Below are 27,144 nucleotides of genomic sequence, written 5' to 3' on the forward strand. Positions count from 1 at the left end.
GCAAAATAGATGTTGATCAATAGTAAACGTAGACACATTCTCTTTTTTGTATTTTTTATTAGACGATTATATACACATATTTGCAAAAGACAAACCGCATACGTATATCTAAATGAACTTAGCACAACAAGCTATGCCTGAAATTGTGCTTTTAACTCTCCTGTTATGTTTCCATTAGATTCTAGAAGAAGAAACATAGGTTCCCTCTCTAGCTTATAAACACAAATACAATACAACCAATTACAACGGAACTGCACATAATTAAATGCTTAAACACAAGCTTAATATCGTATTGACACTTTGCAAATCCATCTTCAACAGAAGAACAATGCCTCAGTCTGGCAGCGGAAAAGTATTTGGCAAAACACACACACACACACACACACACACACACTCACACACACACACACACACACACACACAAACACACACACACATACACACACACACACACACACACACACACACACACACACACACACACACACAGCTTCTGGTTACAAACTGCATAAGAAAGTTATTTAGATCGCTTCCAAAAATATATTATACGGTTCTGTTACAAATAATGCTGCCGCTCAGGGGAACTCCTTTAATTGGCAAAACTTTGGACCTTACTCACACCCAACAGGTCATACTAACGCAGATTTGACTTTTTTCTGCATCATTTAACCGGAAGTCAATATTCTTTCGAGGGCAGGCAACTCTTCAACCCCCTAACCATAATAAGGTCCCTTCCGTTGCCATCGCATGTTCTGTAATATGTCTATTCGGTTACGTCCCTTATTCCTTCTGTGTCAATGCAAGTTTATGGGTCTTAGGTCCAAGTTAATCTCGGAGGCAGCACTAATCTTGTTGTCTTGAGAGTTGAAATGTTTCCTTCAAGGCGAAAAGACTATGTTGCCTTTCATCCTCGTCTGTTGACATCTTGATACCGAAGGTCCTAGCTTTACTGACTTAGGTTACTGTTCTTGTGATTGTCTCATCATTATCTGTATGTCTATTCACTACAAAGACCAAAAGGTCGACGTTCTGGTGATTGTTTAGTTTTATCTACAACCAAGCATTCCAATAACTAACCTTCCTAGTTTTTGTATTCACTGTTACCGAGCACAAAGTGTCTCAAGTTTGTCCATTGACCAGGACACAGGATGAAGCAGAGGGGTACCTGCTCAAGTCAGAGCTACAGGCTGTATATCACGGCTGATGTAAGACTGGACCAGTGTCCCGAGTTTGTCCAGTTACGAGGACACAGGGTTGAGCAGGCAAGTGCCTGCTCGAGTCACAGCTATGTCGTGGCTGCTGTAATAATTGACAAGCGCGACGATGCTGGTGAAACGTGTGGTAGTCCCTTTAGACAGGCCGTATTTGACCTGCTCGTTTTTGTCGGCCTGTTCGTCGATTATTATGTGCTTCGTCTCCCCCACGTCCCTATGTAGAACAAACAAAAAGGCGGTCTTAAGAGTGATATATTGTAGATGTCGCTTTCAACCACAGGTGTATAGGTATACGCAGATTTATCTTCTGCAGACACACACGTGCGCACGCACGCACACACACCCCCACACACACACACACACACACTCACACAACACAACACATACACGCACGCACGCACGCACGCACGCACGCACGCACACACACACACACACACACACACACACACGCGCGCGCGCGCGTGAATTTTGCGGATCTAAGTATAGAAAGAACACGACTCACAATACCTCAGTGACAGAGTGTAATGGTTTGAAGCCTTGGACCTGCGGATCAAAAAGCTTCCTGTTTGCTGCCCTTCCAGTATTCGCACGGCATCATCCCGAATCATCTCACCATGATACCAGCTACAACACACCCAAGCACGCACGCACGCACACATTGACGCATACACACACGCGCGCGCATCAACTTGCGTTAAAATAGGCAAGGCCATATAGTGTTGTCCAAGAAAGTACGGAACGCGGATCGTATCAACTGATGCATCAAATTGATGCATCCAAAACCAAGAATTTGATGCATCATTTTCACAATTTGATGCATCGTTTGGATGCGTCAGAATTTTCGGGTTTTCCCGGAAAGTGCCGAGCAAAAAGCAAAATTTGAACCGGAATACGAAGCGAAACGAACGTCGGAAAACGAAAGTTTGAGTCGAAGGTCAAGGGCGTCAAAACTTCGTGTGCACAGAAAACAAACCACAAACAAAACAAAAAATGCCTTAAAATGCATTATGCCGTGACTTTGACTTGTTCCCTATTTAATGGTATGTTGTACGTTTAGTTTTGTTTTATCTAACCAATCTGTTTATATTCGTCAAAATGTCGTTTCAAGTTTTTCCGTGCTCAGGCATTTCTTACGGAAAGACCGGAAATGAATGATCTTTCGCATGCATACAAAACCGAAAGTGATGCATCAAAATGATGCATCATTTTCTAAAAGGATGCATCATTTTCGTATCGGATGCATCAGTTTTGGAAAATGATGCATCCTTTTGTGAAAATGATGCATCAAATTGTGAAAATGATGCATCAAATCTTGGTTTTGGATGCATCAATTTGATGCATCAGTTGATAAGATCCGCGTTCCGTAAGAAAGGCTCTCGTAAAGAATGTATTAAGGAAATAAAAAACAAGGAATATGAGCAGTCACATTATGAAAAGTAACAAGTCGCGTAAGGCGAAAATACAATATTTAGTCAAGTAGCTGTCGAACTCACAGAATGAAACTGAACGCAATGCCATTTTACTCGTAGCATCGTCAGGCCACCGCTCATGGCAAAGGCAGTGAAATTGACAAGAAGAGCGGGGTAGTAGTTGCGCTAAGAAGGATAGCACGCTTTTCTGTACCTCTCTTTGTTTTAACTTTCTGAGCGTGTTTTTAATCCAAACATATCATATATATATATGTTTTTGGAATCAGGAACCGACAAAAAATAAGATGAAAGTGTTTTTAAATTGATTTGGACAATTTAATTTTGATAATAATTTTTATATATTTAATTTTCAGAGCTTGTTTTTAATCCGAATATAACATATTTATATGTTTTTGGAATCAGCAAATGATGGAGAATAAGATAAACGTAAATATGGATCGTTTTATAAATTTTTATTTTTTTTTTACAATTTTCCGATTTTTAATGACCAAAGTCATTAATTAATTTTTAAGCCACCAAGCTGAAATGCAATACCGAACCCCGGGCTTTGTCGAAGATTACTTGACCAAAATTTGAACCAATTTGGTTGAAAAATGAGGGCGTGACAGTGCCGCCTCAACTTTCACGAAAAGCCGGATATGACGTCATCAAAGACATTTATCAAAAAAATGAAAAAAACGTTCGGGGATTTCATACCCAGGAACTCTCATGTCAAATTTCATAAAGATCGGTCCAGTAGTTTAGTCTGAATCGCTCTACACACACACACACACACACGCACGCACGCACATACACCACGACCCTCGTTTCGATTCCCCCTCGATGTTAAAATATTTAGTCAAAACTTGACTAAATATAAAAAGGAGGAATCTTAAACTGGCATTACAATCACTCGTCTATGGAAGCTCCGATTCACTGTCAATATGCTTGTTCGAAAAGAAAGAGCAAATCGAGCGGACAGTACACAAACATTCTTACCTGATTTCTGTCGGTCGCTCGACTTCCATGCTACACGTTGTTTTTGTTGTTTTATTTTGTTTCAAAGGGAGCAAATCTTTCACAATCAATTACAAAGTGGTGGGTTTTTTTTAAACACAGTCTATTCCGACACTTGGTTACAACTTTGACCAAACAAAATAGAACATTCTACCCTTTGACCTACGTTTGAAATGTGACTGACAGTAAAGAAGAGGTAGCTCATCTTCCTCATGTACATACATTAGCTTACTTTTGACCGGGAGGCAGACCGATAGAGAGAAACAAGTACAGGGAGGCAGACCGATAGAGAGAAACAAAGACAGGTAGGCAGACCGATAGAGAGAAACAAAGACAAGGAGGCAGACCGATAGAGAGAAACAAAGACAGGGAGGCAGACCGATAGAGAGAAACAAAGACAGGGAGGCAGACCGATAGAGAGAAACAAAGACAGGGAGGCAGACCGATAGAGAGAAACAAAGACAGGGAGGCAGACCGAGAGAGAGAAACAAAGACAGGGAGGCAGACCGATAGAGAGAAACAAAGACAGGGAGGCAGATATGCAGGTACGGCAGGCAGATAGACGGACAGATACAGAGGACAATCAAGGAGTGAAGCAAACACATATGCACATATAAGACGTTTAATAACCTATTCACTGCTACACTTATACTACCAACCTGAATTTGTCCAGTGAGTGTGGATCATCGAAGAAGTGATACAATTCAACTTTCGGGTGTCTGATTACCTCCTTGGCCTGGACAAAAATGTACATGTAGATTGTATTCGATCTCATGCTCGGATTTTGCCATTTGAAACAAATCAACATATATTTTGTAAGATGAAAAATCCTGAAACCAAATGATGAAATAAAATGACACATGGTGATTTTTTTTTCCTTTGGTGTTTGTAGTATGCCCCTTAGTTCCGTTTAGTCACTTTTAAAATAAGTTATCTGTAGGCTTATGTATAGTTATGTCATGTTTACTTTGAAAATGTGCTCACAATTAAAGAAAAGTGGAAAGTGGTTCTATGTTTGCATGCTTCGCGGAGCCCATCGCGATTCATCTCGGTCATCGGGTTTCGGCTATCCACGCCCCACAATCTCGATAATGACTGCTCCCGGCTTTTCGGTGTTGATATTTTACAATCTGGTCGCCAGATTGAATAGATGTTTTGACATCGCTTCACTCGATTTGTTTTATTATTTTTGGAATCCAAAAATATAGAGATATGATGGGTTTGATTGAATGTGCTCAAGAATAAAGAATATTGGTTTCATTCAAATTTGGTTCACGGTTCCCTTGTTTCGTGGAGATAGGTGGACACGTTTCAGTTAACAGGTTTCGGCCAACCCAGGGCCGGACTAGGCTAAGAGGAGGGGGGGTTGCCAGTGGGGGTCAGGGGGCGAAGCCCCCTGAAGCTGATGGGTAGGTCATAATCTGAGATAGCAAAATGGTCGCTCCTTGCATGAAACGGCATAAAATAAACAATAATAAAAAATGTTTTAAAAAAGTGAGGTACATGTTTAGGCTAGGGGGGGGGGGGGTTGCGCAACCCCCATAACCCCCCCGGTAGTCCGGCCCTGCAACCCAGGACCTACTATTCTCGGTGAAAAAAATAAAGTGTGGTGAGTTTTATTCTTCTAGTCCGACAGGTTGACGAAATGTTTTGACATGGCTACATACGCGACTTGTTATCGACCGGTAGCTGGAAGCGTCCATGGGTGTAGCGTATAAGGCAAGCTTATCGTCAGGTAAAGTCATGTTTCCTTTGTTTCTGTGTCATAAAAATAAGTAGTTTTAAGACACCGTGGGAAATAGGTCTAAGAAGCCCAAGGATGAATAAAGGTTATCACTCTTGTTTTCTTCTTGGGGAAGGAGGGGACTTGAGGTGAGATCTCCTATCTAATAGTAATACCAATACACGTTCTTTTGCGGTTAGGCGTTTGTTGCTGTCTTTGGCTCAACACTACGTCTATTCACATCCCAGACGAAGCCTCAGAAATTGTTTTCAGAATGTGTGGTAGGAAAACCCTGTTACCCCCCATTTTGTCGCATCGGCCCATTTTGACGCTTTTTTCGGCCCTTTTTGTCGCAAACGACAAAATGGGCCACCCTCATGCCCCATTTTATCGCATCGACTCATTTTGTCGTAATACTCTCATACCCCAATTTGCAAACATTCCCATCCTTCTGTCCGTCCGTTAGTCAGTCAGTCAGTCAGTCAGTCAGAGAGTCCGCCCTTCAGGCAATTTGTCAGTCCTTCTGTCCGTCTGCCATCCGTCCATCCGTCCTTCCGTCCATCCATCCATCCATTCACAGGGGCGAAGCAGTTAAGCCAGAGGGGGGGGGGTTACAACCTGGGGTCCAGGGGTACACCCCTTGTGGGGTACATGGGCAAGGCCCCGTTGGGGGGTCTGGGGGGCTTTGCCTCGCAGAAGCTGAAGAGTTTTAGCTATTTTATGAACAATTTATGGCTTATCCTTCATTTTAAACATGATCAACTGGTGTCAGCAGCCACTCATTATTTCTTTTAAAGTTAGTATTAATTTTTTTAATTTTTGTTGACAGCCGGGGGGGGGGGTAAAATAGACGGACGATCGGACAGACAGACACACACACACACACAGGCTGACAGACAGGAACCAGGTGTTTTTATGCTGATGCGAGTAAGAAAACGGGACTGGCCTTCCTGAGCTAAACATCAAAATATCTACACTCGCGGCCCATTTTGTCGCAGGTGCGACAATATGGATAATGTGCAATAAAATGGGGCATAAGGGTGGCCCATTTTGTCGTAATGCGTCAAAATGGGCCGATGCGACTGTGCGCGCCTTCGTGAGCGAGGCTGGTACTACATATTGTTCATACGAAATGACAAACACAGGTTACAAGCGATAACGCGCAAAAGTACTGGTTTATTATTTTACATCTGACACTAGGGATCAGTAATGTATAGATATATAGTTACAGTACCACGTAATGCGATACTACGTATTGCGATACTACTTATTGCGGTAAAAAACTTATGGACAGAAAGAAAAAGAGAAAAGAAAACAAATTATTAGACATGGCAAAAGGTATTAAAATGCATTAACAAGACACGAGAAGTAAATACAAGAAAAATAAACAATCACAAGACAGGCGAAGACAAACAGACACGAAAGTTACAATTACCAAACACTCGTTGGTTAGTCCTTCAACAACAATAAAGAGTTACGTTCTGTACGTTCAACAACAATAAAGAATTACGTTCCGTACGTTCAACAATACCATAAGCACTAAGAATACTCAAGAAACTTAGCATACATACGTTTAAAACCAAAATGGCTACTTTCAGAAAAATACAAAAACGTTGACTCATCAGGCCAGGAATACAAAGCAAACTGTCATACCAAAAAAGTCTAACGACAACGTTCCTGCGTTAATCAAAGTCACAAACAAGATATTTACTCCTCCACTTTCCCCCAATAACGTTACAAGAAATAAGCCCGTTTACAAACGATCACCACAGACCGCAAGCTTCTTTTACCTAAATCTTTTAACGTAAGGCTGAAAAAGTCGGAGAAAACGTTTCACTTCGAACTTCGTTAACCACAGAAAACACAAGTTATCATTATAAACATTAGCGACTTTCTAGCGTCTACAAAACATTGCTGTACGTTCACAACACTAGAACAGTTGAACACACAATAAAGAAACACTACAACAAGTCAGACTTTCAACTCACGTTATACATAAACAACTCACAAAGTCATTACAAAATGGCGACCAAAACACAACACAAACAAGTAACAACAAAATTACCTTATGCGCTGTGTGGGTTGACCAGCAGTACCAAAACGTGTTGCCTCACAAACGAAGGGCACAAAACGATTCACACTTGAGAAACAACTGTCTCCAAGAACATTACGTTGACGTTAAAACATAAGAAACACTCCGTTGGTTCACTTGATAACCTTCATACGTTTACATCAAAACCAAACGCTTCCTAAAACCCTCAGATCGACTGACGAGACAGGAGTCAAGCAGCGGTATTTATGGAAACAAAAACCTAACATGGAATAGTTATTCAAAAGTCAAAGGTCACCGGATTGACCAACCAACAACATTCCTAAGACAGAATCGGGTGAAACTACTATTTTACAACCAATCAGTAACCGATCACGCACTCCGTGCATGCTCAAAACTTAAAACGGTATATTTAACAGAAAGAAGACCAAGGAACTAGCTGACATCACAAAGCTAAAAACACGTGAGTCACACGTATTCTAAAACTTGCAACGCAGATTCGCAGGGCTCACCTCAAAATCAAGACACGAAAAAGAACACGTGAATCTCACGGTGTTCTAGAACTAAACGACGCAGTTTGTGACGCTCCGACCAAAACCAGGTCACAACAACTGAACAAGGAGCACGTGAATTACACGTAAAAATATTGACGCTCCACAAAACGGGTCACAACAAGAAAAACACGGTTTACTTCTTTTTACATCGTGCAATGGCTTGATCAAACGTGATTACAACAAAAGTAGGTGACTGCATGCCACATCGGCATGCACACTCCCACCGGAAATTATATTAATATAATTTACTTCAAAAAACCTTTGTACAAACACATTCCTTATATCAAAAGAAGAATAACGCAGATTTAGACATTTCAAATTTACAACTCAAAATCATTGTGTTGCAAAACATTTACACAATATTATGGTTCAATCATGTTCAGTGTTTCAACACATCTCGTTTCAACTAAATGCCACTAGTCATTTACTCGACGGCATAAAAAGAACGCACCACTTAAACCATAAATGTCCGTTACATCATCTGGTATAAAAACACACCGCAACAATCTACAACTGTCAAATTGGAAACACACTCCAAAGTTCAATGTTCTTTCAGTTCGCTTACACAGTTTTGTCTTTGTGATTTTCACGATCTACTAACACAGTCATTTTGTGAATAGGTCGCTCTAATATGCGACTATCACCAGTGGGACGGCCGTGATTGTCTAGAGCCTTTGTTCCAACATGCACTTTCACTCGTCTGACCAGTCCATCAGATCCAGGCATCACCTCGATTACACGAGCCATGCACCACTCTGATCTGCACAAGTTCTGGTCATGCAAGACAACAACATCTCCCACCTGTACGTTTGCCTGGGGACGTTGCCAGACACGACGTTTCTGCAAAAGTGAAAGGTACTGGCTCTTCCATAGCAGCCAGAATTCGTCTGCCATCCGCTGGACACAGCGCCAACGTTTCCTGGCGTACAGGTCTGGATCTTCAAACACACCAGGAAACGTTGGCGCTGTGTCCAGCGGATGGCAGACGAATTCTGGCTGCTATGGAAGAGCCAGTACCTTTCACTTTTGCAGAAACGTCGTGTCTGGCAACGTCCCCAGGCAAACGTACAGGTGGGAGATGTTGTTGTCTTGCATGACCAGAACTTGTGCAGATCAGAGTGGTGCATGGCTCGTGTAATCGAGGTGATGCCTGGATCTGATGGACTGGTCAGACGAGTGAAAGTGCATGTTGGAACAAAGGCTCTAGACAATCACGGCCGTCCCACTGGTGATAGTCGCATATTAGACAAAATGGGGCGTAACAAAGCCCGCCCTTGAACGTAGTCCGATCATTTTTAAGTGCATATTTCTTAGCTAATTCACTGCGCATCAACTACAAATTGGGTTAACACTGCAACGATTTTTGTTTACGCACATTGAAATGCGAGCTGAAGCGAGTTTTTCAATATTTTGAAAGAAAAACCCCGCGTGTAAACAAGTTGAAGATTTTCTTGAACCTCTATTTCAAAGTGAAATCTCTGACGTCAAAAGCGAAATAAAGTGCAAAAAAACACCACACTAGGAAGACTAACAAGGGGACAAGGGAGTAAAAATGTCGTACGAAAAAGTTACTCCCTTTTCAAAAAAAAAGCACTCCCCCATTACACGAGAAAATTACTCCCCAAGACAGGTGAGTTCCGAGTAAACATTTCGTACATTAATGTTACTCCCCTGACGAATAAATTACTTCACCGTAACACGAGCAATTTAACTTTCCATGCCAGGTGTACGAAGTGTGTTAGTCTAGGTGGTGGAAGGAGTGGAGGGAGGGTAGCGCGACATTCGTGTGCGAGAGATCACATATTGGCATTATCTCTTCGCCCTCATCCCATTTTTGCGTACGAGATTTTTACTGGAAGTACAAAAAATGGGGAGTAAAAATTTCGTGGAGGGAGTAATTTGTTCGTGCCTTGGGGAGTTCTTTTCTCGTACGAAAGGTGTACTCAGAGTAAGAATTTCGTACGAAATTTTTACTCCGGAGTAAATTGTTCGTGGAGTAAAAATTTCGTGTTACACCACACCGGATTGGGTTTTGATGTTGAAAGGACTGGGTGGCCGAGTGGTAACGCACTTGCGCTCGGAAGCGAGAGGTTGCGTGTTCAGGCCTGGGTCAGGCCGCAATTTTCTCCCCCCTTTCCTAACCTAGGTGGTGGGTTCAAGTGCTAGTCTTTCGGATGAGACGAAAAACCGAGGTCCCTTCGTGTACACTACATTGGGGTGTGCACGTTAAAGATCCCACGATTGACAAAAGGGTCTTTCCTGGCAAAATTGTATAGGCATAGATAAAAATGTCCATCAAATACCCGTGGGACTTGGAATAAAGTAAAAAAAATTCCATCTCACACGGCATTAAGTCTCAGGAAACATGAATACACGCATGCAGGAAAAAAATAAAAAATATGGGTAGCGCCGTATGTATGGCAGCTCGCTTTCCCCAGGGAGAAAGCAGCCCGAATTTCCATGAGGGTAACCTCACTGGACTGTAAATCGTATCCAATCCAATCCAATCCAAAGACCTGTTTTTCGAAATTGTTCTTTTGCGTTCGCATGTATTTCCATACCACCCAAGCGCGTTGTTGCTTTTGTACCAAAATTGATTCCCAATTGCAATATTCATTTTTGTTTAAGTTTGCAAAATGCTGAAATTTTGCAACAATACTGAAAAAAGTTAGTACAGTTTAATCAAACTTTTCTGAAAAGTTCCAGTACGTCCAACAAACTCATCAAAACGCCATGATAGTTTACACACTCTTTTGCAATTGTGTTAACAATACTCATATCATGCCTACTTATAGCTAATGCAGAAATGTATTTGTTTTTATTGTTATTTTTTTTGTTTTGTTTTATTCTTTGACTGTATTATTATTTGACTGTATTATTATTAAGCAGGTAGTACGTTCATAATGTCCTCATTGTTTGCTTGTGTTGTCCTTGTAAAAAATAAGTAAGTGTAAAAAAAATAAAAAGTAAAATAAAAAAATACTCATGCCAAATGTAAAAGCAATACAACGAGCCATTATAGAACTACAGGGTACATAGCCCACACAAAAAAAGAAGGACAAAACAAGCCTTTTACGGCTTCTTACGAGGCTGACACCAGTCTTCTTCAAAATGGCAAAACAACAGGCACAACATGTCACGTTTCAATATCACAATAAGGTGATTATGAACGGTTAGTTACTTCTAACTAACTAACCACACCACGATCCACTCTCGCAGTCATACAAATAAATAGAATCAACAAAAGTATAAGTTTCAGACGCCTGTTTATGTAATATCACGCCACCTACCTCGAGACTTCACTCCAAAAGATGTTCTTTTTACGTTCAAACCGTAAAAACAAGTGGTCACTGACAGAATGCCAGTTAAAGTACAGAAAATAATAATAACACGCTGATCCCGTGTATAGTTAGGAAAGTCACTGATCTGCCTTAAAGTGCTAGTTCATGCAGGTGTCACACACCCCACGTTGTCACCGCTCGAGTATAATCATTAATAATGCAGATGACTCGGTGGTAAGAAGGGTGCAAAAGACATGGTGCACTTAGCTTTTTGCCACTGAGTGGGCGGCCCGTAATTAGTCTATAGTCTCCACAACTGCTCCGTTGAATGTAGTGCCGGCTGGCGTGGCAACGAAGCAGGGAACAGTGGAGACATCAGGCGCCTCACTCAGTCGCTGAAGATCCTCGCCGTAGTCTACCAGAAAAATGTAGAAGACGCGTAGATGGGCAGGACGACGACAGCGACAGCAACCACCAGTACACCAGAACACCAGGTTAGCAGGTTACGTAGACAGTAGTACGTCGGCCGTGGTACCGTAGACAGGTTACGTAGACCGTCGTACCGTAGACAATAGTAGGCTGCAACAAAAAGCATTGGTGCACTAAACATGCCACGCAACCCTTCACACACCACCTTTAAACATGTCACCTTGACATATTTCATCGAGCACGTGGGCCTGCACAAACGAACTTTTACAACAACAAATCAGCTATTTTCCTTCCTTCTCTCCATATCTGCAAAAACCATATACAGATTAGTATTTTAGCGTCACAAAGAGCAAATTATGCGCTAACCTGGAAAGAACAACAGAGAGTATTTCATTCCACAAACACAGACTCGTCAACAGCGTTAAATAATGATTTATTACCTCAACAGCCTAATGTAGGTAGCTCTCTTTTAAGCGAATCCGCTCCCTTTTGAATGGCTTCTGTTCGTCAACAGAAATACCGCCATCCCCCTCTTGCGCTGAATACTTTATGCGTTGGAAATCCTCCCCCGCTCAGCGAAGAAACCTGACACTTCGTCCGTCAGCCAGCATGTAAACAGTGAGAAGGTGGTCTGTCTAGTGCCCAGAAGCCCTACTGTACCAAGCAGAACGGCACGTTGATATACAGTGAAGTAATTTACGTGTTGAAGTCCTTCAAACTCGTAGGCAATAAGACACCGACGCTTCTCTCTCGGTGCTGAGTTTCGAGTGTGTCGTTACATGTCTCAAACAGACAACCTTGACAATATCACGTGACTCACCCTGTCACGTACCCAGTTCAGTTACCGTCAGTTTTGCCCTGACAGCAGAAATCACCCACGTGAAACCCTTGCAACGAGAAATCCCCGTGTTTCGGCTATGCTCGGTCAGCTAAAACCCCAGCCGTTGACAGAATGCACAGGCGCTTTCCGTCGCAATTTGAGAAAAGCACCCCACAGAGTGACACTTTCTCAATCCATGTCACTAAATCGTGACACAACAGCTGAACCAAAAAAACGTGTATGGGTAGAAAATGTTATTGTTAAAGAAATAACTTTCACAGGAGTTATTTCCCTTCCTTGGGAACATTCTAGATACTTGAGAAGTGAGGACCCGGGGTGTGTTTCTTATCTCCCCATCAGACATGCCTGCAAAGTCAGTGTTATCTCCCTTTAATGTATAACCAAGCAAGAGTTACATCCTTTGGCTTCTAGAAATTTCAGGAATGTGTGGTCATATTTCTTTCTTAATTTCTTCCCGTCATAGAAGAGAGTCTCTCATATCTCTGGCATTATGTGCTTGCTACACGTGAACGCTAGGCACCGAACTGGTCTTGCACTTTACAGGCTGTCATTGAAGAGGAGGTTCATAATGTGAGGAAGGAAACAATGAATCATGAAACCAAAACCCAGGTGCACATCTGCGGCTCCTAGGCAGTGTGCATGCTTGTTCCTGCTTCTTGCCATCTCAGAGGTATGGCGACCACACACACACACACACACACACACACACACACACACACACACACACACACACACTTACATTGTTTCTGATCTCCCTTCTCTCAGAAACCTCTAGAATCTTATTCCAATGTGGATAAGAAAAATGAAAGTGTGAGCTCATACATTTGGATTTTTAGGCAAGGCAAGTTTCTATTTCGTTCAACGTGTTCTTCGTGATTTTTGGACCCCTTCTCACACCCACTTTAGTTGCGATCTGATCAAAGCACGCATACGCCATGAGTGAGCGTGTCATACTTTATTGAACAGGGGAGAGAAGTCTGTAAATTCGTGTGATCTCTCACTGAGGCGATCGTTTCGTAAACTGGAACATTCGAGAGACAGACTGTATAATGTGCGATAATTCAGAAGGGGGGAGGAGCGGGGTGTTGGGGGGTGGGGGGGGAGGGGGTGATAGCGAGTGGGGAGCAGCCCTTGAGAATGACACGGTATACTTGTTTGATAAGAGTTACCTCCCTTCCATGGGTGACAAAGCATGACTTACCTTTCTTGCGCTATTATAGGCTGTATTCATTTATGGAGAGGGTCATTATCCGAGGAAGGAAACAATGTCTCGAGAAACTAAAACCCAGGTGCACATCTGTGGGTCTAGGGCAGTGTGCATGCACAATATCTTGTGCTTATCTTTTGCCATCTCTGAGCTATGGCGACCACAGACAGACAGACACACACACACACACACACACAAACACACACACACACCTACATCCATTTATATATAGTACTAGCAGTCAGGCCCGGCTTCGCCCGGGTGTTTCTGATCTCCCCTCTCTCTCAGAAACCTCCAGAATCTTATTCTAATGAGAATAATAATAGATGAAAGTGTGAGCTCATACATTTGGATTAAAAGGCTGGGAGACAGTGTAAAAGCATTACCATAAACACACTCTTTTTGCTGAAAAATAACTTTACTTATCTACCTTTCTTATGAAAATTCTAGATACTTGAGAAGCAGGTCTAACATCGACTTAATATATATATACTAGATGATTACCCGCTTCGCCGGGTACCGGCTTCACCGGGAAGAAGTAGAGCCGAATACCAGGCTGCGCTTGGGACCCGGCATTGCCACACGGAGGAAGGGAGATAATCGCGGCTAGAGGAATACCCGGCTTCGCCGGGGTGAATCGCGAGACAGAGACAGATAGCGTGGCGGTTCATCACAGTCACCTTTGCAGGCGAAGTCCTGTCAAACGGGATTGAGAATTTTAGAGCTTATTTCTTAGCCCTATATTATCTGTTGTGGCTTCTCAAATTCCAGAACATACAGACAGACAAAAGCCGCTAGACCACATCACAAACAGAACTCTACAATAAACAGGTTTTTGCCCACACACAAACACACACACACACACAGAGAAGCCGTATATATATATGTATATCTATATCTATAAATATATAGAGATAGGTGAGAGTGTATTTTTCGCGTGGCTATAAATTGATTCGACCTTTTCACTTTGACAGTAAGAACAACTTACGGGTGCAAGGGAAGCGTTCTGGACAGCGCAGTGACATTCTAAAAATAGTAACTTAGAAACGGGAATATGGATTGAAGCCACACGAAGGAAGGGAGATAAACGCAAAACACTGGAGAAGATAAGGAAGAGTTACTTGTAATGGTGAAATGAACACAAAAACCAAAATCGGTTCAGCGCTGCGCGCTGAGAGCACGTGTTGAAATATCTCATCGATGATATTGTGTCCGGGGTGTAGCTGAATACGGTGTCCAAATTTGAAAAAGATCCACCGAGAACTTTGGCTTTGGTGTGTCGGTATGGGGGCCCGGGTAGCTCAGGTGGAACCAAAATCGGTTCAGCGCTGCGCGCTGAGAGCACGTGTTGAAATATCTCATCGACCAGATTTTGTGCAGGGTGTATCTGAATATGGACACCAAATTTGAAGCAGATCCATCGAGAACTTTGGCCGTGCATGGCGAACAAACACATACACACACACACACACACACAGACACAAGTCGTATATATATATATAGATAGATGTAAAGACTGATCAGGCGTGCCTGCAGGAGAAGAGATACCTCCCTTCAATGTATAACAAAGTAAGAGTTACTTCCCTTTGCTTCTAGAAATTTCCTAAACTTGATGTTTTCTTCTTCATTTCTTCTTCTTATAAGAGCATGTGCGATGATTGGGAAGGGGGGGGTGTTGTGGGTGGGAAGGGGGAGGGGGGTATGATAGCTGGTATACTGGTTTGATAAGAGTTACCTCCCTTCCATGGGTGACAAAGCATGACTTACCTCCCTTGCACTATATAGCCTGTATTCATTAATGGGAAGGGTCATTATTCGAGGAAGGAAACAATGTCTCGAGAAACTAAAACCCAGGTGCACATCTTTGGGTCCAGGGCCGTGTGCATGCAAAATATCTTGTGTTTATCTTTTGCCATCTCTGAGGTATGGCGACCACAGACAGACAGACAGACACACACACACACACGCACGCACGCACGCACGCACGCACGCACGCACACACACACACACACACACACACACATACACACACACTTACATCCATTTTTATATAAGTAGTACTAGCATTAAGGGCCCGGCTTCGCCCGGGTGTTTTTGACTTCGACTCTATATAATCTAGTAGAATGATCAGCTATTGTCACGATCGGGTGACAGAGACCAAGAAAGTGTCACTCAGTGGAGTGCCTGTTCTTGGTCGTGTATGATAGAAAGCGCCTGTGCGTGATATTGGGTTACAGCAGAGTTTGCTGACGGTGCTCAACGAGCACGGATGTTTTGTATCGCACGAGTTTTACAGTGGAGGTTTCTGCTGTCATAGCTAGGGCTGACGGTTTTTCGCTGACAGCGCACACGGGATTTTCACGGATTGAGTTTCTCGTGTCTTTTTCTGCTTGGGAGGCAGAATTGTGTATAGCTGGACTGGTTTTGTGACAAGGTCAGTCACGTGTATTTGGCTAGGTGGTCTGTCAGAGACTCAAGGACGGCACACTTGACACCCAGCGGCAGAAGGGGAAGGATCGTATACACAGTTTCTAGAGTATGATGGTTTTTCACCGAGTATTATATTCGGCACTCTAGGGGAACTTCCACGAGTTATTTCTTCTCTCTGCCACGTATTTTGCTGAGGACAAGTCGTCAACTTTCCTTCGTCGGCGATGGCTTTCGCATAAGGATTCGACAAGGGGTTCTGGACGGTTTTGGTCACTGTTGACGAACAGAGGCTGGTCCAGGGAGGAAGCGGACTTTGCTTCCATTGAGAGTACAATCATAGGCTTTTGAGCCTTCGTTTCGTTTCGTTTCGTTTCGTTCGTTCGATCCGATTCGTTCGTTACGTTCCTGTAACATCTGCACGGCTGACTTTGGCGGGACCTGTTGAAGCTACGCTAACCAGGAGACCGGCTAACCAGCGGACCGGCTAACCAGCGAACCGGCTAACCAGCGGGCCGGCTAACCAGCGAACCGACTAACCAGCATACCGGCTAAGCAGCAGCAGCAGAGATAAAGCTAAGTGCACCATGTCGTACGCACCCCGTTGACCACCGTTGTCTTTTCGTATCTATGATTTCATTGGAGTAGTGACAACGTGGGGTGTGGACACCTGCACGAACTAGAGCTTTTCGAACAGAACATTCTCATTTAACTATATTTACACGGGTTCAGCGTGTTCCTATAATTTTCTACATACTACTGGCATTTTGTCAGTGAACACTGGTTTTTACGTGTTGAGAACGTAAAAGGAACATATTTTGAGTGAAGGCTCGAGGGAGGTGGAGAGTTTATACATAAACAGGCGTCTGAAACTTATACTTTTGTTGACTCTATTTAATTGTATGCCTGCGAGAGTGGATCGTGGTGTGGTTAGTTAATTAGTAGTAATTAACCGGTTCATAATCACCTTAAGTGATATATTGAAACGTGACACATGGGGGCCAAGCCGGGATTTACTCAGTTAATTTCCAACTGATAAAGACCCACCAATTAAGGATAACTAAGAGCAGATAATCTCGTCAGTGCTCGACTTATTTTCTGCTTGGTGCTACCCTTTTTTGTATAGTTTTGATCATATACCACACCTTAAGCGATTCACATCTTGCAGGAAATGTAAATTGTAATTTGTGAGTTATTGTATGCGCTAACTGTGATTACTTCCCTTTTCCTTTGTTTGTGAATCTTTGTTGTTGTACGTTCAGAGTTTTCCGTTGCAGAGAGCTGAGCGGGGTTAGCGGATTTGTTATTCGTTTTACTCAGTTTTCTCTACATTGTTTGTTTCGCATTCTGTAACAGGTTACATTTCTACCGTCTTGTTTTACTTGGATTTTTCTCCATATTTTGACTTTGTTGGAATTTTGGGGGGGAAGGGTCCGAGGACTTCTGTCCTAACCAAGGCTGTGGGAGACACTTTGTTTCACCGCAAAAAGCAGCCGATAAAGTAGGCCACGGCTGTGGGAAACACTTTGTTTCACCGCAAAAAGCAGCCATAAAGTAGGCTACGCGATTTGTTCTACACCGTTTGGATTTTTCTTCTGCATTTTCCGGTTGCTGGATTTTTGTATCCACCGCTTTCATCACCGCGTGTTCTAGCTATAGCTGCGTTAGACTTACTTTTGTGATAAAGCTTTGCTAAAACTAACCATGGCTACAGGGGGATCTCCTACGAGGAGAATAACTTTTGAGACTCCTGGTAGTGAGGAACAGACAGAGCGAGACGCACGCGTTAGAGCGCGTAGTTTGCTTAAGCGCAAGGAGTTAGAACGTAAGGAAGACATAGAGCGACAGACGAGAAAAGAAGAGCTTGACAGACAAGAATGACAGGCCGAATGGGACAGACAGGACAAGAAAGAGAAAGACGAACGTGAGAGACAGGAACGACAAGACGAACGTGACAGAAGCAGTTGCTGTCGTGATGGACGAGACAACGGAAGAACAGGGAGGAGGACGTGTACCAGTTTGTCCGCTGGAGGCTAGTGGAGATCACACGGACGTGCACATCTCACCTGATCTTGGGGACGACCAGCAGGCGGACCTGCAAGAGATCCTGAAGGATGCAGCACGGGTCCTTACAGACATACCACTTCAGACGCATCTAGAGGAGTTTACCTTCGACTTGCTGGAGAAACAGCCAGTGAGGACGAAGCAGTATCCCATGCCTCATGCCCAGAAGGAGGTGGTCAGGAAAGAAATCGCCGACATGACGAAGTTGGGCGTCATCGAGCCAGCGAACTCTCCCTACAGTTCACCAATTGTGCTTGTGAAGAAGAAGGATGGACGCGTCAGGTTCTGTGTCGACTACCGGAAGCTGAACAAGATTACGGCGTTTGACGCGGAACCCATGCCTGATGTGGACTACCTCTTCAGTCACTTGGCCAAGGCCAAGTACTTTTCCAAACTGGACCTCACCAAGGGATACTGGCAAATTCCAGTTGCCGAGGAAGATCGCCCAAAGACTGCATTTACCACTCCATTCGGCCAGTTCCAGTGGACAGTCATGCCTTTTGGTCTACAGAATGCAGGTGCCGTCTTCACTCGCATGATGAGGAAACTTTTGGAACCATTGAAGCGCGAGGACATCAGCAGTTTCATCGACGATGTGCTGATCGCGACAGAGACATGGACTGAACATCTCGACGCCCTGCGCGACGTGTTCGGACGGTTGAAGGACGGAAATCTGGGAGCTAAACCGTCCAAGTGCTACTTGGGATTTCGGGAATTGTCTTTCCTGGGTCATGTTGTCGGCGAGGGATTGCTCGTTCCAGAGGACGACAAGATCCAGAAGATTCGGGAGGCGGAGCCACCGCGCACGAAGAAAGAAGTCAGGTCTTTCCTGGGCCTAGCCAGCTTCTACAGACGCTTCATCCCGCACTTTGCCGAAATCGCACTACCACTGACCAACCTTACCAAGAAACTACAACCGACCGTTGTAGTGTGGACTGAGGAATGCAGCTCCGCATTCAACACCCTGAAGAGGCGACTCACCAGTCAGCCTATTCTCCGACTACCAGACCTGAACAAGGACTTCGTGCTGAGGACAGACGCTTCAGGAAAGGGACTTGGGGCAGTGTTGCTTCAGGAGACAGAGGGGTTTTTGCACCCTGTTTGTTTCGCCAGCCGTAAGCTGACCTCGGCCGAGGCAGCGTATGCAACGGTTGAACGCGAGTGTCTCGCCATTGTCTGGGGCATCCAGAAGTTCGAAGCGTACCTGTACGGACGACCTTTCTGTCTGGAGACGGACCATCAACCTCTGCAATATCTTCAGGTTGCAAGGTTGGCAAACGCCAGACTTATGCGCTGGGCGTTGATTCTCCAACCGTACCAATTCACGGTACGCGTCATATCAGGCTTTTCGTGAAAGTTGAGGCGGCACTGTCACGCTCCCATTTTTAAACCAAATTGGTTGAAAGTTTGGTCAAGTAATCTTCGACGAAGCCCGGACTTTGGTATTGCATTTCAGCTTGGAGGCTTAAAAATTGATTAATGAGTTTACTCATTAAAGTTGTTATTAAAATCAAATTTTCAGAAACAGATTAAAAAAAAAGATTTTATTGTAATCCTCATCTTCTCCTGAATTCAAAAATATATAGATATGTCATGTTTACTCTACAAATGTGCTCAGAATGAAAGAAAATAGGTTCAGTAAGTACCCCGGCCGGGTCATACCTAAGACTTTAAAATTGGCAATCTAGTGTCTGCTCCGCCTGGCGTCTGGCATTATGGGGTTAGTGCTAGGACTGGTTGGTCCGGTGTCAGAATAATGTGACTGGGTGAGACATGAAGCCCTGTGCTGCGACTTCTGTCTTGTGTGTCTCACTCAACTCAATGCCCGTCACTCCTGTCAGGGTATGGGCCGCCATGTCTTGTGTGTGGCGCACGTTATATGTCAAAGCAGCACCGCCCTGATATGGCCCTTCGTGGTCGGCTGGGCCTTTAGCAAGGTTCAGTAAGTACTACGGAAGCGTGCTTCGCGGAGGCGAGCGTGACCCGTCTCGGTTTTCGGTATGGTTACCCGAGACTATCTGAATGTAGGCTCGGCGATGACTGCATAAGCGAAAATTCGTATTGTTTTGTGCTGTTCCTGTATCGGTAAGTACGGAATTCTTTTGTTTTCCAACTTTGTACATCTCACCACATTCATTTTGTTGTTTATATTTTTAGTTATTGTTGTTAATGTATTGTGCAATGTGATAGCCTCGTCGATTAATAATAGCTTTCTTTTGAGTATGAGGTATTGTTCTTTATCCTACATTTGTGAGAGAGACACCCGTGAGATAATAATCGTTCAAATCACACGTGTGTATATCATGTAAATGAGGTCATGTCAAGCAAGTCTGGCAGGGACCTGTTTTTCCACTGCTTATGATGCCAAAGTCACCGAGACAAGCGTCATTATAGAAACAAAAATTGCGCTCGCTAATTACCCTCGATGAATCTTTAGAACTAACACGTCACGCCACACTTTCAGAGTGACGTTTCTTTGCTTTGACGTAATAGATTGCACGAGGCTTTAGAAGAGATCGACGTTCCAAAACAAGCGTCTTCAATTTAGCTGCCTCGACTGCAAAACATTTTCAGTAATATACACGTAAGTACAGTATGTAGGATAAACAGAATACTACATGGCTTGCTGTGTCGTACCAGATTTACACTCGTTGCTTTTTCAAATAGTGAACAGCTCGCTTTTGCTCGCAGTTCAATATTTTTTTTAAAAACTCGTGTATATCTGGTACGACACAGCAAGCCATGTAGTATTCTCTATATTCATCACCCAAGATGTTGGTAAATATCGAAGAAGGTATTGTATTCGTTTGCTCAAAAATACTGTATGATTTGTGTTACAAAGGTATCAGAGAGAGAGAGAGCGAGGATGCGGTGAGAGAGAGAGGGAGAGAGAGAAGGGGGACGCGGTGAGAGAGAGAGAGAAACATTGAACTTGAAACATTGAACTTTATTACAGGAAAGATAGCATTAGGTCCGTAGGACCTTTCTTACAGCTAGTCCTGATCTAAGCAAAATGGTTATAATCGAAATGGGAATACATAGGAACAAACTTTTTATGATGAAACGCAGACACACGCAATAATAGTAATATAAGAATAAGATCATTTTTTATCGACATGTGATATACAGATATACAACCATACATTATCAGAACACACACACACACATATATATATATACACGCACACGCACACGCACACACACACAGAAGATCAACTAACTTATAAGGCAAGCAAAGAGAGAGAGAGAGAGAGAGAGAGAGAGAGAGAGAGAGAGAGAGAGAGAGAGAGAGAGAGCATGCATTCTTATTTTAGTAGTGAGTACGCTTGCTTGCTGAATTTTGTTGTTGTTATTGACTGTGTAATTTTTTCGTATCGCTATGATGGGTTAGTGTGCTTGTATTTTCTAATGTCATGATTTGTATATCGTGTGTGTGTGTGTGTGTGTGTGTGTGTGTGTGTGTGTGTGTGTGTGTGTGTGTGTGTGTGTGTGTGTGTACCCCCGTTTCCACAGGTTTGGTTGCCTAAATCACCATAAGGCAACCATCCACACGTGGATGGCAACCTAAACTCTGGATGGCAACCTAAAATTTGTGTGTGGATGGTCGCTTCATTTAACACCGTTAAATTGACTTTTTTGACGGAAAGAATGTCATAACAATGTTCAAAATGACATTCTTTCCGTCCTCTATAGGCGACGAAATAGGTCAAATTTTGTGCATTTTTTAGTGCAAAATTCTTCGATGCCGGAGCGAGTACTGCACCCAGTGCTGTTGTAGTGCAAGTGCACTAGAAAGGCACTACACCCAGTGCCGCCTCTTAGGTAACCATCCACACTTTAGGTATGTGTGTGTGTGTGTGTGTGTGTGTGTGTGTGTTTATTGGAATTGTAAAGCGCTTGGAGCTGTGAATTCGGGACTTGCACTATAGAAAAGTGATTTATTATTATTATTATTATTATTATTATTATTATTATTATTAGAGACATCCCAGTGCACTAAGGGATTTATAGAGCAAATCGAGAAAATTCATTATTGAACGAAGCGCATAGCGCTGAGTTCAATAATTATTTTCGAGATTTGCTCTGTAAATCCCTTAGTGCACTGGGATTATTTCAATAACGATATTGTCAGTACCGCCATAGAAAAAAGAAGATTCCAAACGCACATTTTGCAACGCGCATTTGAATAGGCATAACTGTGTGGTCAGGTCGTGTACAGTAAAGATCTACTTTTGTGTGGGGTGTCTCAAGTGTGTCGTGCTTTCGTCACACGCATTTTAATTTCTGTTGGTAAATTCCAGTGTAGCGTTAATCTGAACAGTGATGATCTTTCAGAGAGACCTCATTTGAACTCGGAGAAAGGACTGTGCTCTTCATTATTTGCGATTCGAAACCTCCAGTCGAGCTTCGACGGATTGACTGTGCGGAGTGACTCCCCTTGAATTGACTCGAAGCGGGACTCGACGGTTCGCACATTTGCAAAACAAATGTGGCATATTTCTCGTGTTGTATCTTCACTCATCGGGAGTCTGATACTAAATATGAACAGTACGAATGCTCTGAACCCTACACGTATTATATCCCCATCGTTTTTTCGTTCACATTTGCCCAACATGTTAATTTGCTGAGCGGGGTTAATGTCGTCTGCTAGGCTACCTAGCTGGGCAATCGAACCACTGCAGTCTGCACTGAGTCTGCACGCATGAGGCAGGCTGGTAATAAGTCTTATATATGGTAAGAACGTTCTGAACCTTACACGTTTTCGATTACGAGTGTTCTTGCCTTGAAATAATAATTCGGAAACCATTCATTTACTGAACTGATGTAGTCGTATTTCTGTGTAGTCTGCTACAGAGTCGATCGAGTCAGTCTTCCAAACTGATCTAGCTGGTACGTTATCGGAATAACACTTGTGTTTTCTGCTGGGAATTGTATACTAACTCATCATTTGGTAATGTGGATGATAAGCTACATGCCACTAACACGGCATATGAGAAGAATCTATGCAAGTCGGCGAAAATTAGATGAAACACAGCGGCTTCTATTTTTAGATCACTGGCACTGGCACAGGCACATGCAATCTGTCAGAAAAAAACCCATTTCTGCTGAGAAGCAGGGAATTTATGGTCATTTGGTATTGTGGAGAATATAAGCTACATGTCATTAATTAATTCTGAGGATGAGAGCACAGTCTCGCTTAGGCAAAGGGCGGAAGAATACGCTCTGTGGAAAAGTTAGCGCACTCCAAGAGTGCGCTACAGTTTTAGCGCATCGCCATTAGCCAATCAACTGGTTCACATCAGTCATGTGACACCAGTACTTACTGACAATTATTATTATTATTATTATTATTATTATCAGGACGGGTGTCTCACTGCGTGCATAAAATGTTTGATTTTACTCAATGCCAGATGAAGCAAAATAGATGTTGATCAATAGTAAACGTAGACACATTCTCTTTTTTGTATTTTTTATTAGACGATTATATACACATATTTGCAAAAGACAAACCGCATACGTATATCTAAATGAACTTAGCACAACAAGCTATGCCTGAAATTGTGCTTTTAACTCTCCTGTTATGTTTCCATTAGATTCTAGAAGAAGAAACATAGGTTCCCTCTCTAGCTTATAAACACAAATACAATACAACCAATTACAACGGAACTGCACATAATTAAATGCTTAAACACAAGCTTAATATCGTATTGACACTTTGCAAATCCATCTTCAACAGAAGAACAATGCCTCAGTCTGGCAGCGGAAAAGTATTTGGCAAAACACACACACACACACACACACACACACACTCACATACATACACACACACACACACACACACACACACACACATACACACACACACACACACACACACACACACACACTCACACACACACACACAGCTTCTGGTTACAAACTGCATAAGAAAGTTATTTAGATCGCTTCCAAAAATATATTATACGGTTCTGTTACAAATAATGCTGCCGCTCAGGGGAACTCCTTTAATTGGCAAAACTTTGGACCTTACTCACACCCAACAGGTCATACTAACGCAGATTTGACTTTTTTCTGCATCATTTAACCGGAAGTCAATATTCTTTCGAGGGCAGGCAACTCTTCAACCCCCTAACCATAATAAGGTCCCTTCCGTTGCCATCGCATGTTCTGTAATATGTCTATTCGGTTACGTCCCTTATTCCTTCTGTGTCAATGCAAGTTTATGGGTCTTAGGTCCAAGTTAATCTCGGAGGCAGCACTAATCTTGTTGTCTTGAGAGTTGAAATGTTTCCTTCAAGGCGAAAAGACTATGTTGCCTTTCATCCTCGTCTGTTGACATCTTGATACCGAAGGTCCTAGCTTTACTGACTTAGGTTACTGTTCTTGTGATTGTCTCATCATTATCTGTATGTCTATTCACTACAAAGACCAAAAGGTCGACGTTCTGGTGATTGTTTAGTTTTATCTACAACCAAGCATTCCAATAACTAACCTTCCTAGTTTTTGTATTCACTGTTACCGAGCACAAAGTGTCTCAAGTTTGTCCATTGACCAGGACACAGGATGAAGCAGAGGGGTATCACGGCTGATGTAAGACTGGACCAGTGTCCCGAGTTTGTCCAGTTACGAGGACACAGGGTTGAGCAGGCAAGTGCCTGCTCGAGTCACAGCTATGTCGTGGCTGCTGTAATAATTGACAAGCGCGACGATGCTGGTGAAACGTGTGGTAGTCCCTTTAGACAGGCCGTATTTGACCTGCTCGTTTTTGTCGGCCTGTTCGTCGATTATTATGTGCTTCGTCTCCCCCACGTCCCTATGTAGAACAAACAAAAAGGCGGTCTTAAGAGTGATATATTGTAGATGTCGCTTTCAACCACAGGTGTATAGGTATACGCAGATTTATCTTCTGCAGACACACACGTGCGAACGCACGCACACACACCCCCACACACACACACACACACACTCACACAACACAACACATACACGCACGCACGCACGCACACACACACACACACACACACACACACACGCGCGCGCGCGCGTGAATTTTGCGGATCTAAGTATAGAAAGAACACGACTCACAATACCTCAGTGACAGAGTGTAATGGTTTGAAGCCTTGGACCTGCGGATCAAAAAGCTTCCTGTTTGCTGCCCTTCCAGTATTCGCACGGCATCATCCCGAATCATCTCACCATGATACCAGCTACAACACACGCACGCACGCACGCACGCACACATTGACGCATACACACACGCGCGCGCATCAACTTGCGTTAAAATAGGCAAGGCCATATAGTGTTGTCCAAGAAAGTACGGAACGCGGATCGTATCAACTGATGCATCAAATTGATGCATCCAAAACCAAGAATTTGATGCATCATTTTCACAATTTGATGCATCGTTTGGATGCATCAGAATTTTCGGGTTTTCCCGGAAAGTGCCGAGCAAAAAGCAAAATTTGAACCGGAATACGAAGCGAAACGAACGTCGGAAAACGAAAGTTTGAGTCGAAGGTCAAGGGCGTCAAAACTTCGTGTGCACAGAAAACAAACCACAAACAAAACAAAAAATGCCTTAAAATGCATAATGCCGTGACTTTGACTTGTTCCCTATTTAATGGTATGTTGTACGTTTATTTTTGTTTTATCTAACCAATCTGTTTATATTCGTCAAAATGTCATTTCAAGTTTTTCCGTGCTCAGGCATTTCTTACGGAAAGACCGGAAATGAATGATCTTTCGCATGCATACAAAACCGAAAGTGATGCATCAAAATGATGCATCATTTTCTAAAAGGATGCATCATTTTCGTATCGGATGCATCAGTTTTGGAAAATGATGCATCCTTTTTGAAAATGATGCATCCTTTTGTGAAAATGATGCATCAAATCTTGGTTTTGGATGCATCAATTTGATGCATCAGTTGATACGATCCGCGTTCCGTAAGAAAGGCTCTCGTAAAGAATGTATTAAGGAAATAAAAAACAAGGAATATGAGCAGTCACATTATGAAAAGTAACAAGTCGCGTAAGGCGAAAATACAATATTTAGTCAAGTAGCTGTCGAACTCACAGAATGAAACTGAACGCAATGCCATTTTACTCGTAGCATCGTCAGGCCACCGCTCATGGCAAAGGCAGTGAAATTGACAAGAAGAGCGGGGTAGTAGTTGCGCTAAGAAGGATAGCACGCTTTTCTGTACCTCTCTTTGTTTTAACTTTCTGAGCGTGTTTTTAATCCAAACATATCATATATATATATGTTTTTGGAATCAGGAACCGACAAAAAATAAGATGAAAGTGTTTTTAAATTGATTTGGACAATTTAATTTTGATAATAATTTTTATATATTTAATTTTCAGAGCTTGTTTTTAATCCGAATATAACATATTTATATGTTTTTGGAATCAGCAAATGATGGAGAATAAGATAAACGTAAATTTGGATCGTTTTATAAATTTTTATTTTTTTTTTACAATTTTCCGATTTTTAATGACCAAAGTCATTAATTAATTTTTAAGCCACCAAGCTGAAATGCAATACCGAACCCCGGGCTTTGTCGAAGATTACTTGACCAAAATTTGAACCAATTTGGTTGAAAAATGAGGGCGTGACAGTGCCGCCTCAACTTTCACGAAAAGCCGGATATGACGTCATCAAAGACATTTATCAAAAAAATGAAAAAAACGTTCGGGGATTTCATACCCAGGAACTCTCATGTCAAATTTCATAAAGATCGGTCCAGTAGTTTAGTCTGAATCGCTCTACACACACACACACACACACGCACGCACGCACATACACCACGACCCTCGTTTCGATTCCCCCTCGATGTTAAAATATTTAGTCAAAACTTGACTAAATATAAAAAGGAGGAATCTTAAACTGGCATTACAATCACTCGTCTATGGAAGCTCCGATTCA

At 42.8% G+C, this 27,144-nt stretch overlaps 1 protein-coding gene and 1 long non-coding RNA gene across 7 annotated transcripts in view; both read right to left on the reverse strand.

Annotated features, from left to right (window-relative positions):
• Window positions 1–37: 37 nt before the first annotated feature.
• On the reverse strand, window positions 38–14,411 carry LOC138964210 (uncharacterized). Of its 2 annotated transcripts, XR_011455045.1 has the most exons (4): window positions 14,230–14,411; window positions 4,300–4,376; window positions 1,722–1,838; window positions 38–1,428 (listed from the first exon to the last, which is right to left on the reverse strand). It is a non-coding gene; the product is annotated as an uncharacterized lncRNA (long non-coding RNA). The 2 variants fall into 2 exon arrangements; XR_011455044.1 differs by lacking the exon at window positions 14,230–14,411 and having other exon boundaries at window positions 4,300–5,001.
• Window positions 14,412–23,669: 9,258 nt separating this feature from the next.
• LOC138964214 (protein vav-1-like) overlaps window positions 23,670–27,144 on the reverse strand; it is a 36,888-nt gene continuing 33,413 nt past the window's right edge. For 4 of the 5 annotated variants that reach the window (XM_070336111.1, XM_070336115.1, XM_070336110.1 and 1 more), the window contains 2 exons: window positions 25,308–25,424; window positions 23,670–25,030 (listed from right to left, as the gene is read on the reverse strand). In XM_070336111.1, the coding sequence (XP_070192212.1) occupies window positions 24,841–25,030; window positions 25,308–25,424 (307 nt within the window). In that variant the 3' untranslated portion in view covers window positions 23,670–24,840. The remainder of the gene's footprint in view (window positions 25,031–25,307; window positions 25,425–27,144) is intronic. The other variant, XM_070336112.1, reaches the window with a different exon arrangement.

The sequence above is a fragment of the Littorina saxatilis genome, linkage group LG4 (assembly GCF_037325665.1).
Source record: "Littorina saxatilis isolate snail1 linkage group LG4, US_GU_Lsax_2.0, whole genome shotgun sequence".
In the NCBI taxonomy this organism is placed as follows: Eukaryota; Metazoa; Mollusca; class Gastropoda; order Littorinimorpha; family Littorinidae; genus Littorina; species Littorina saxatilis.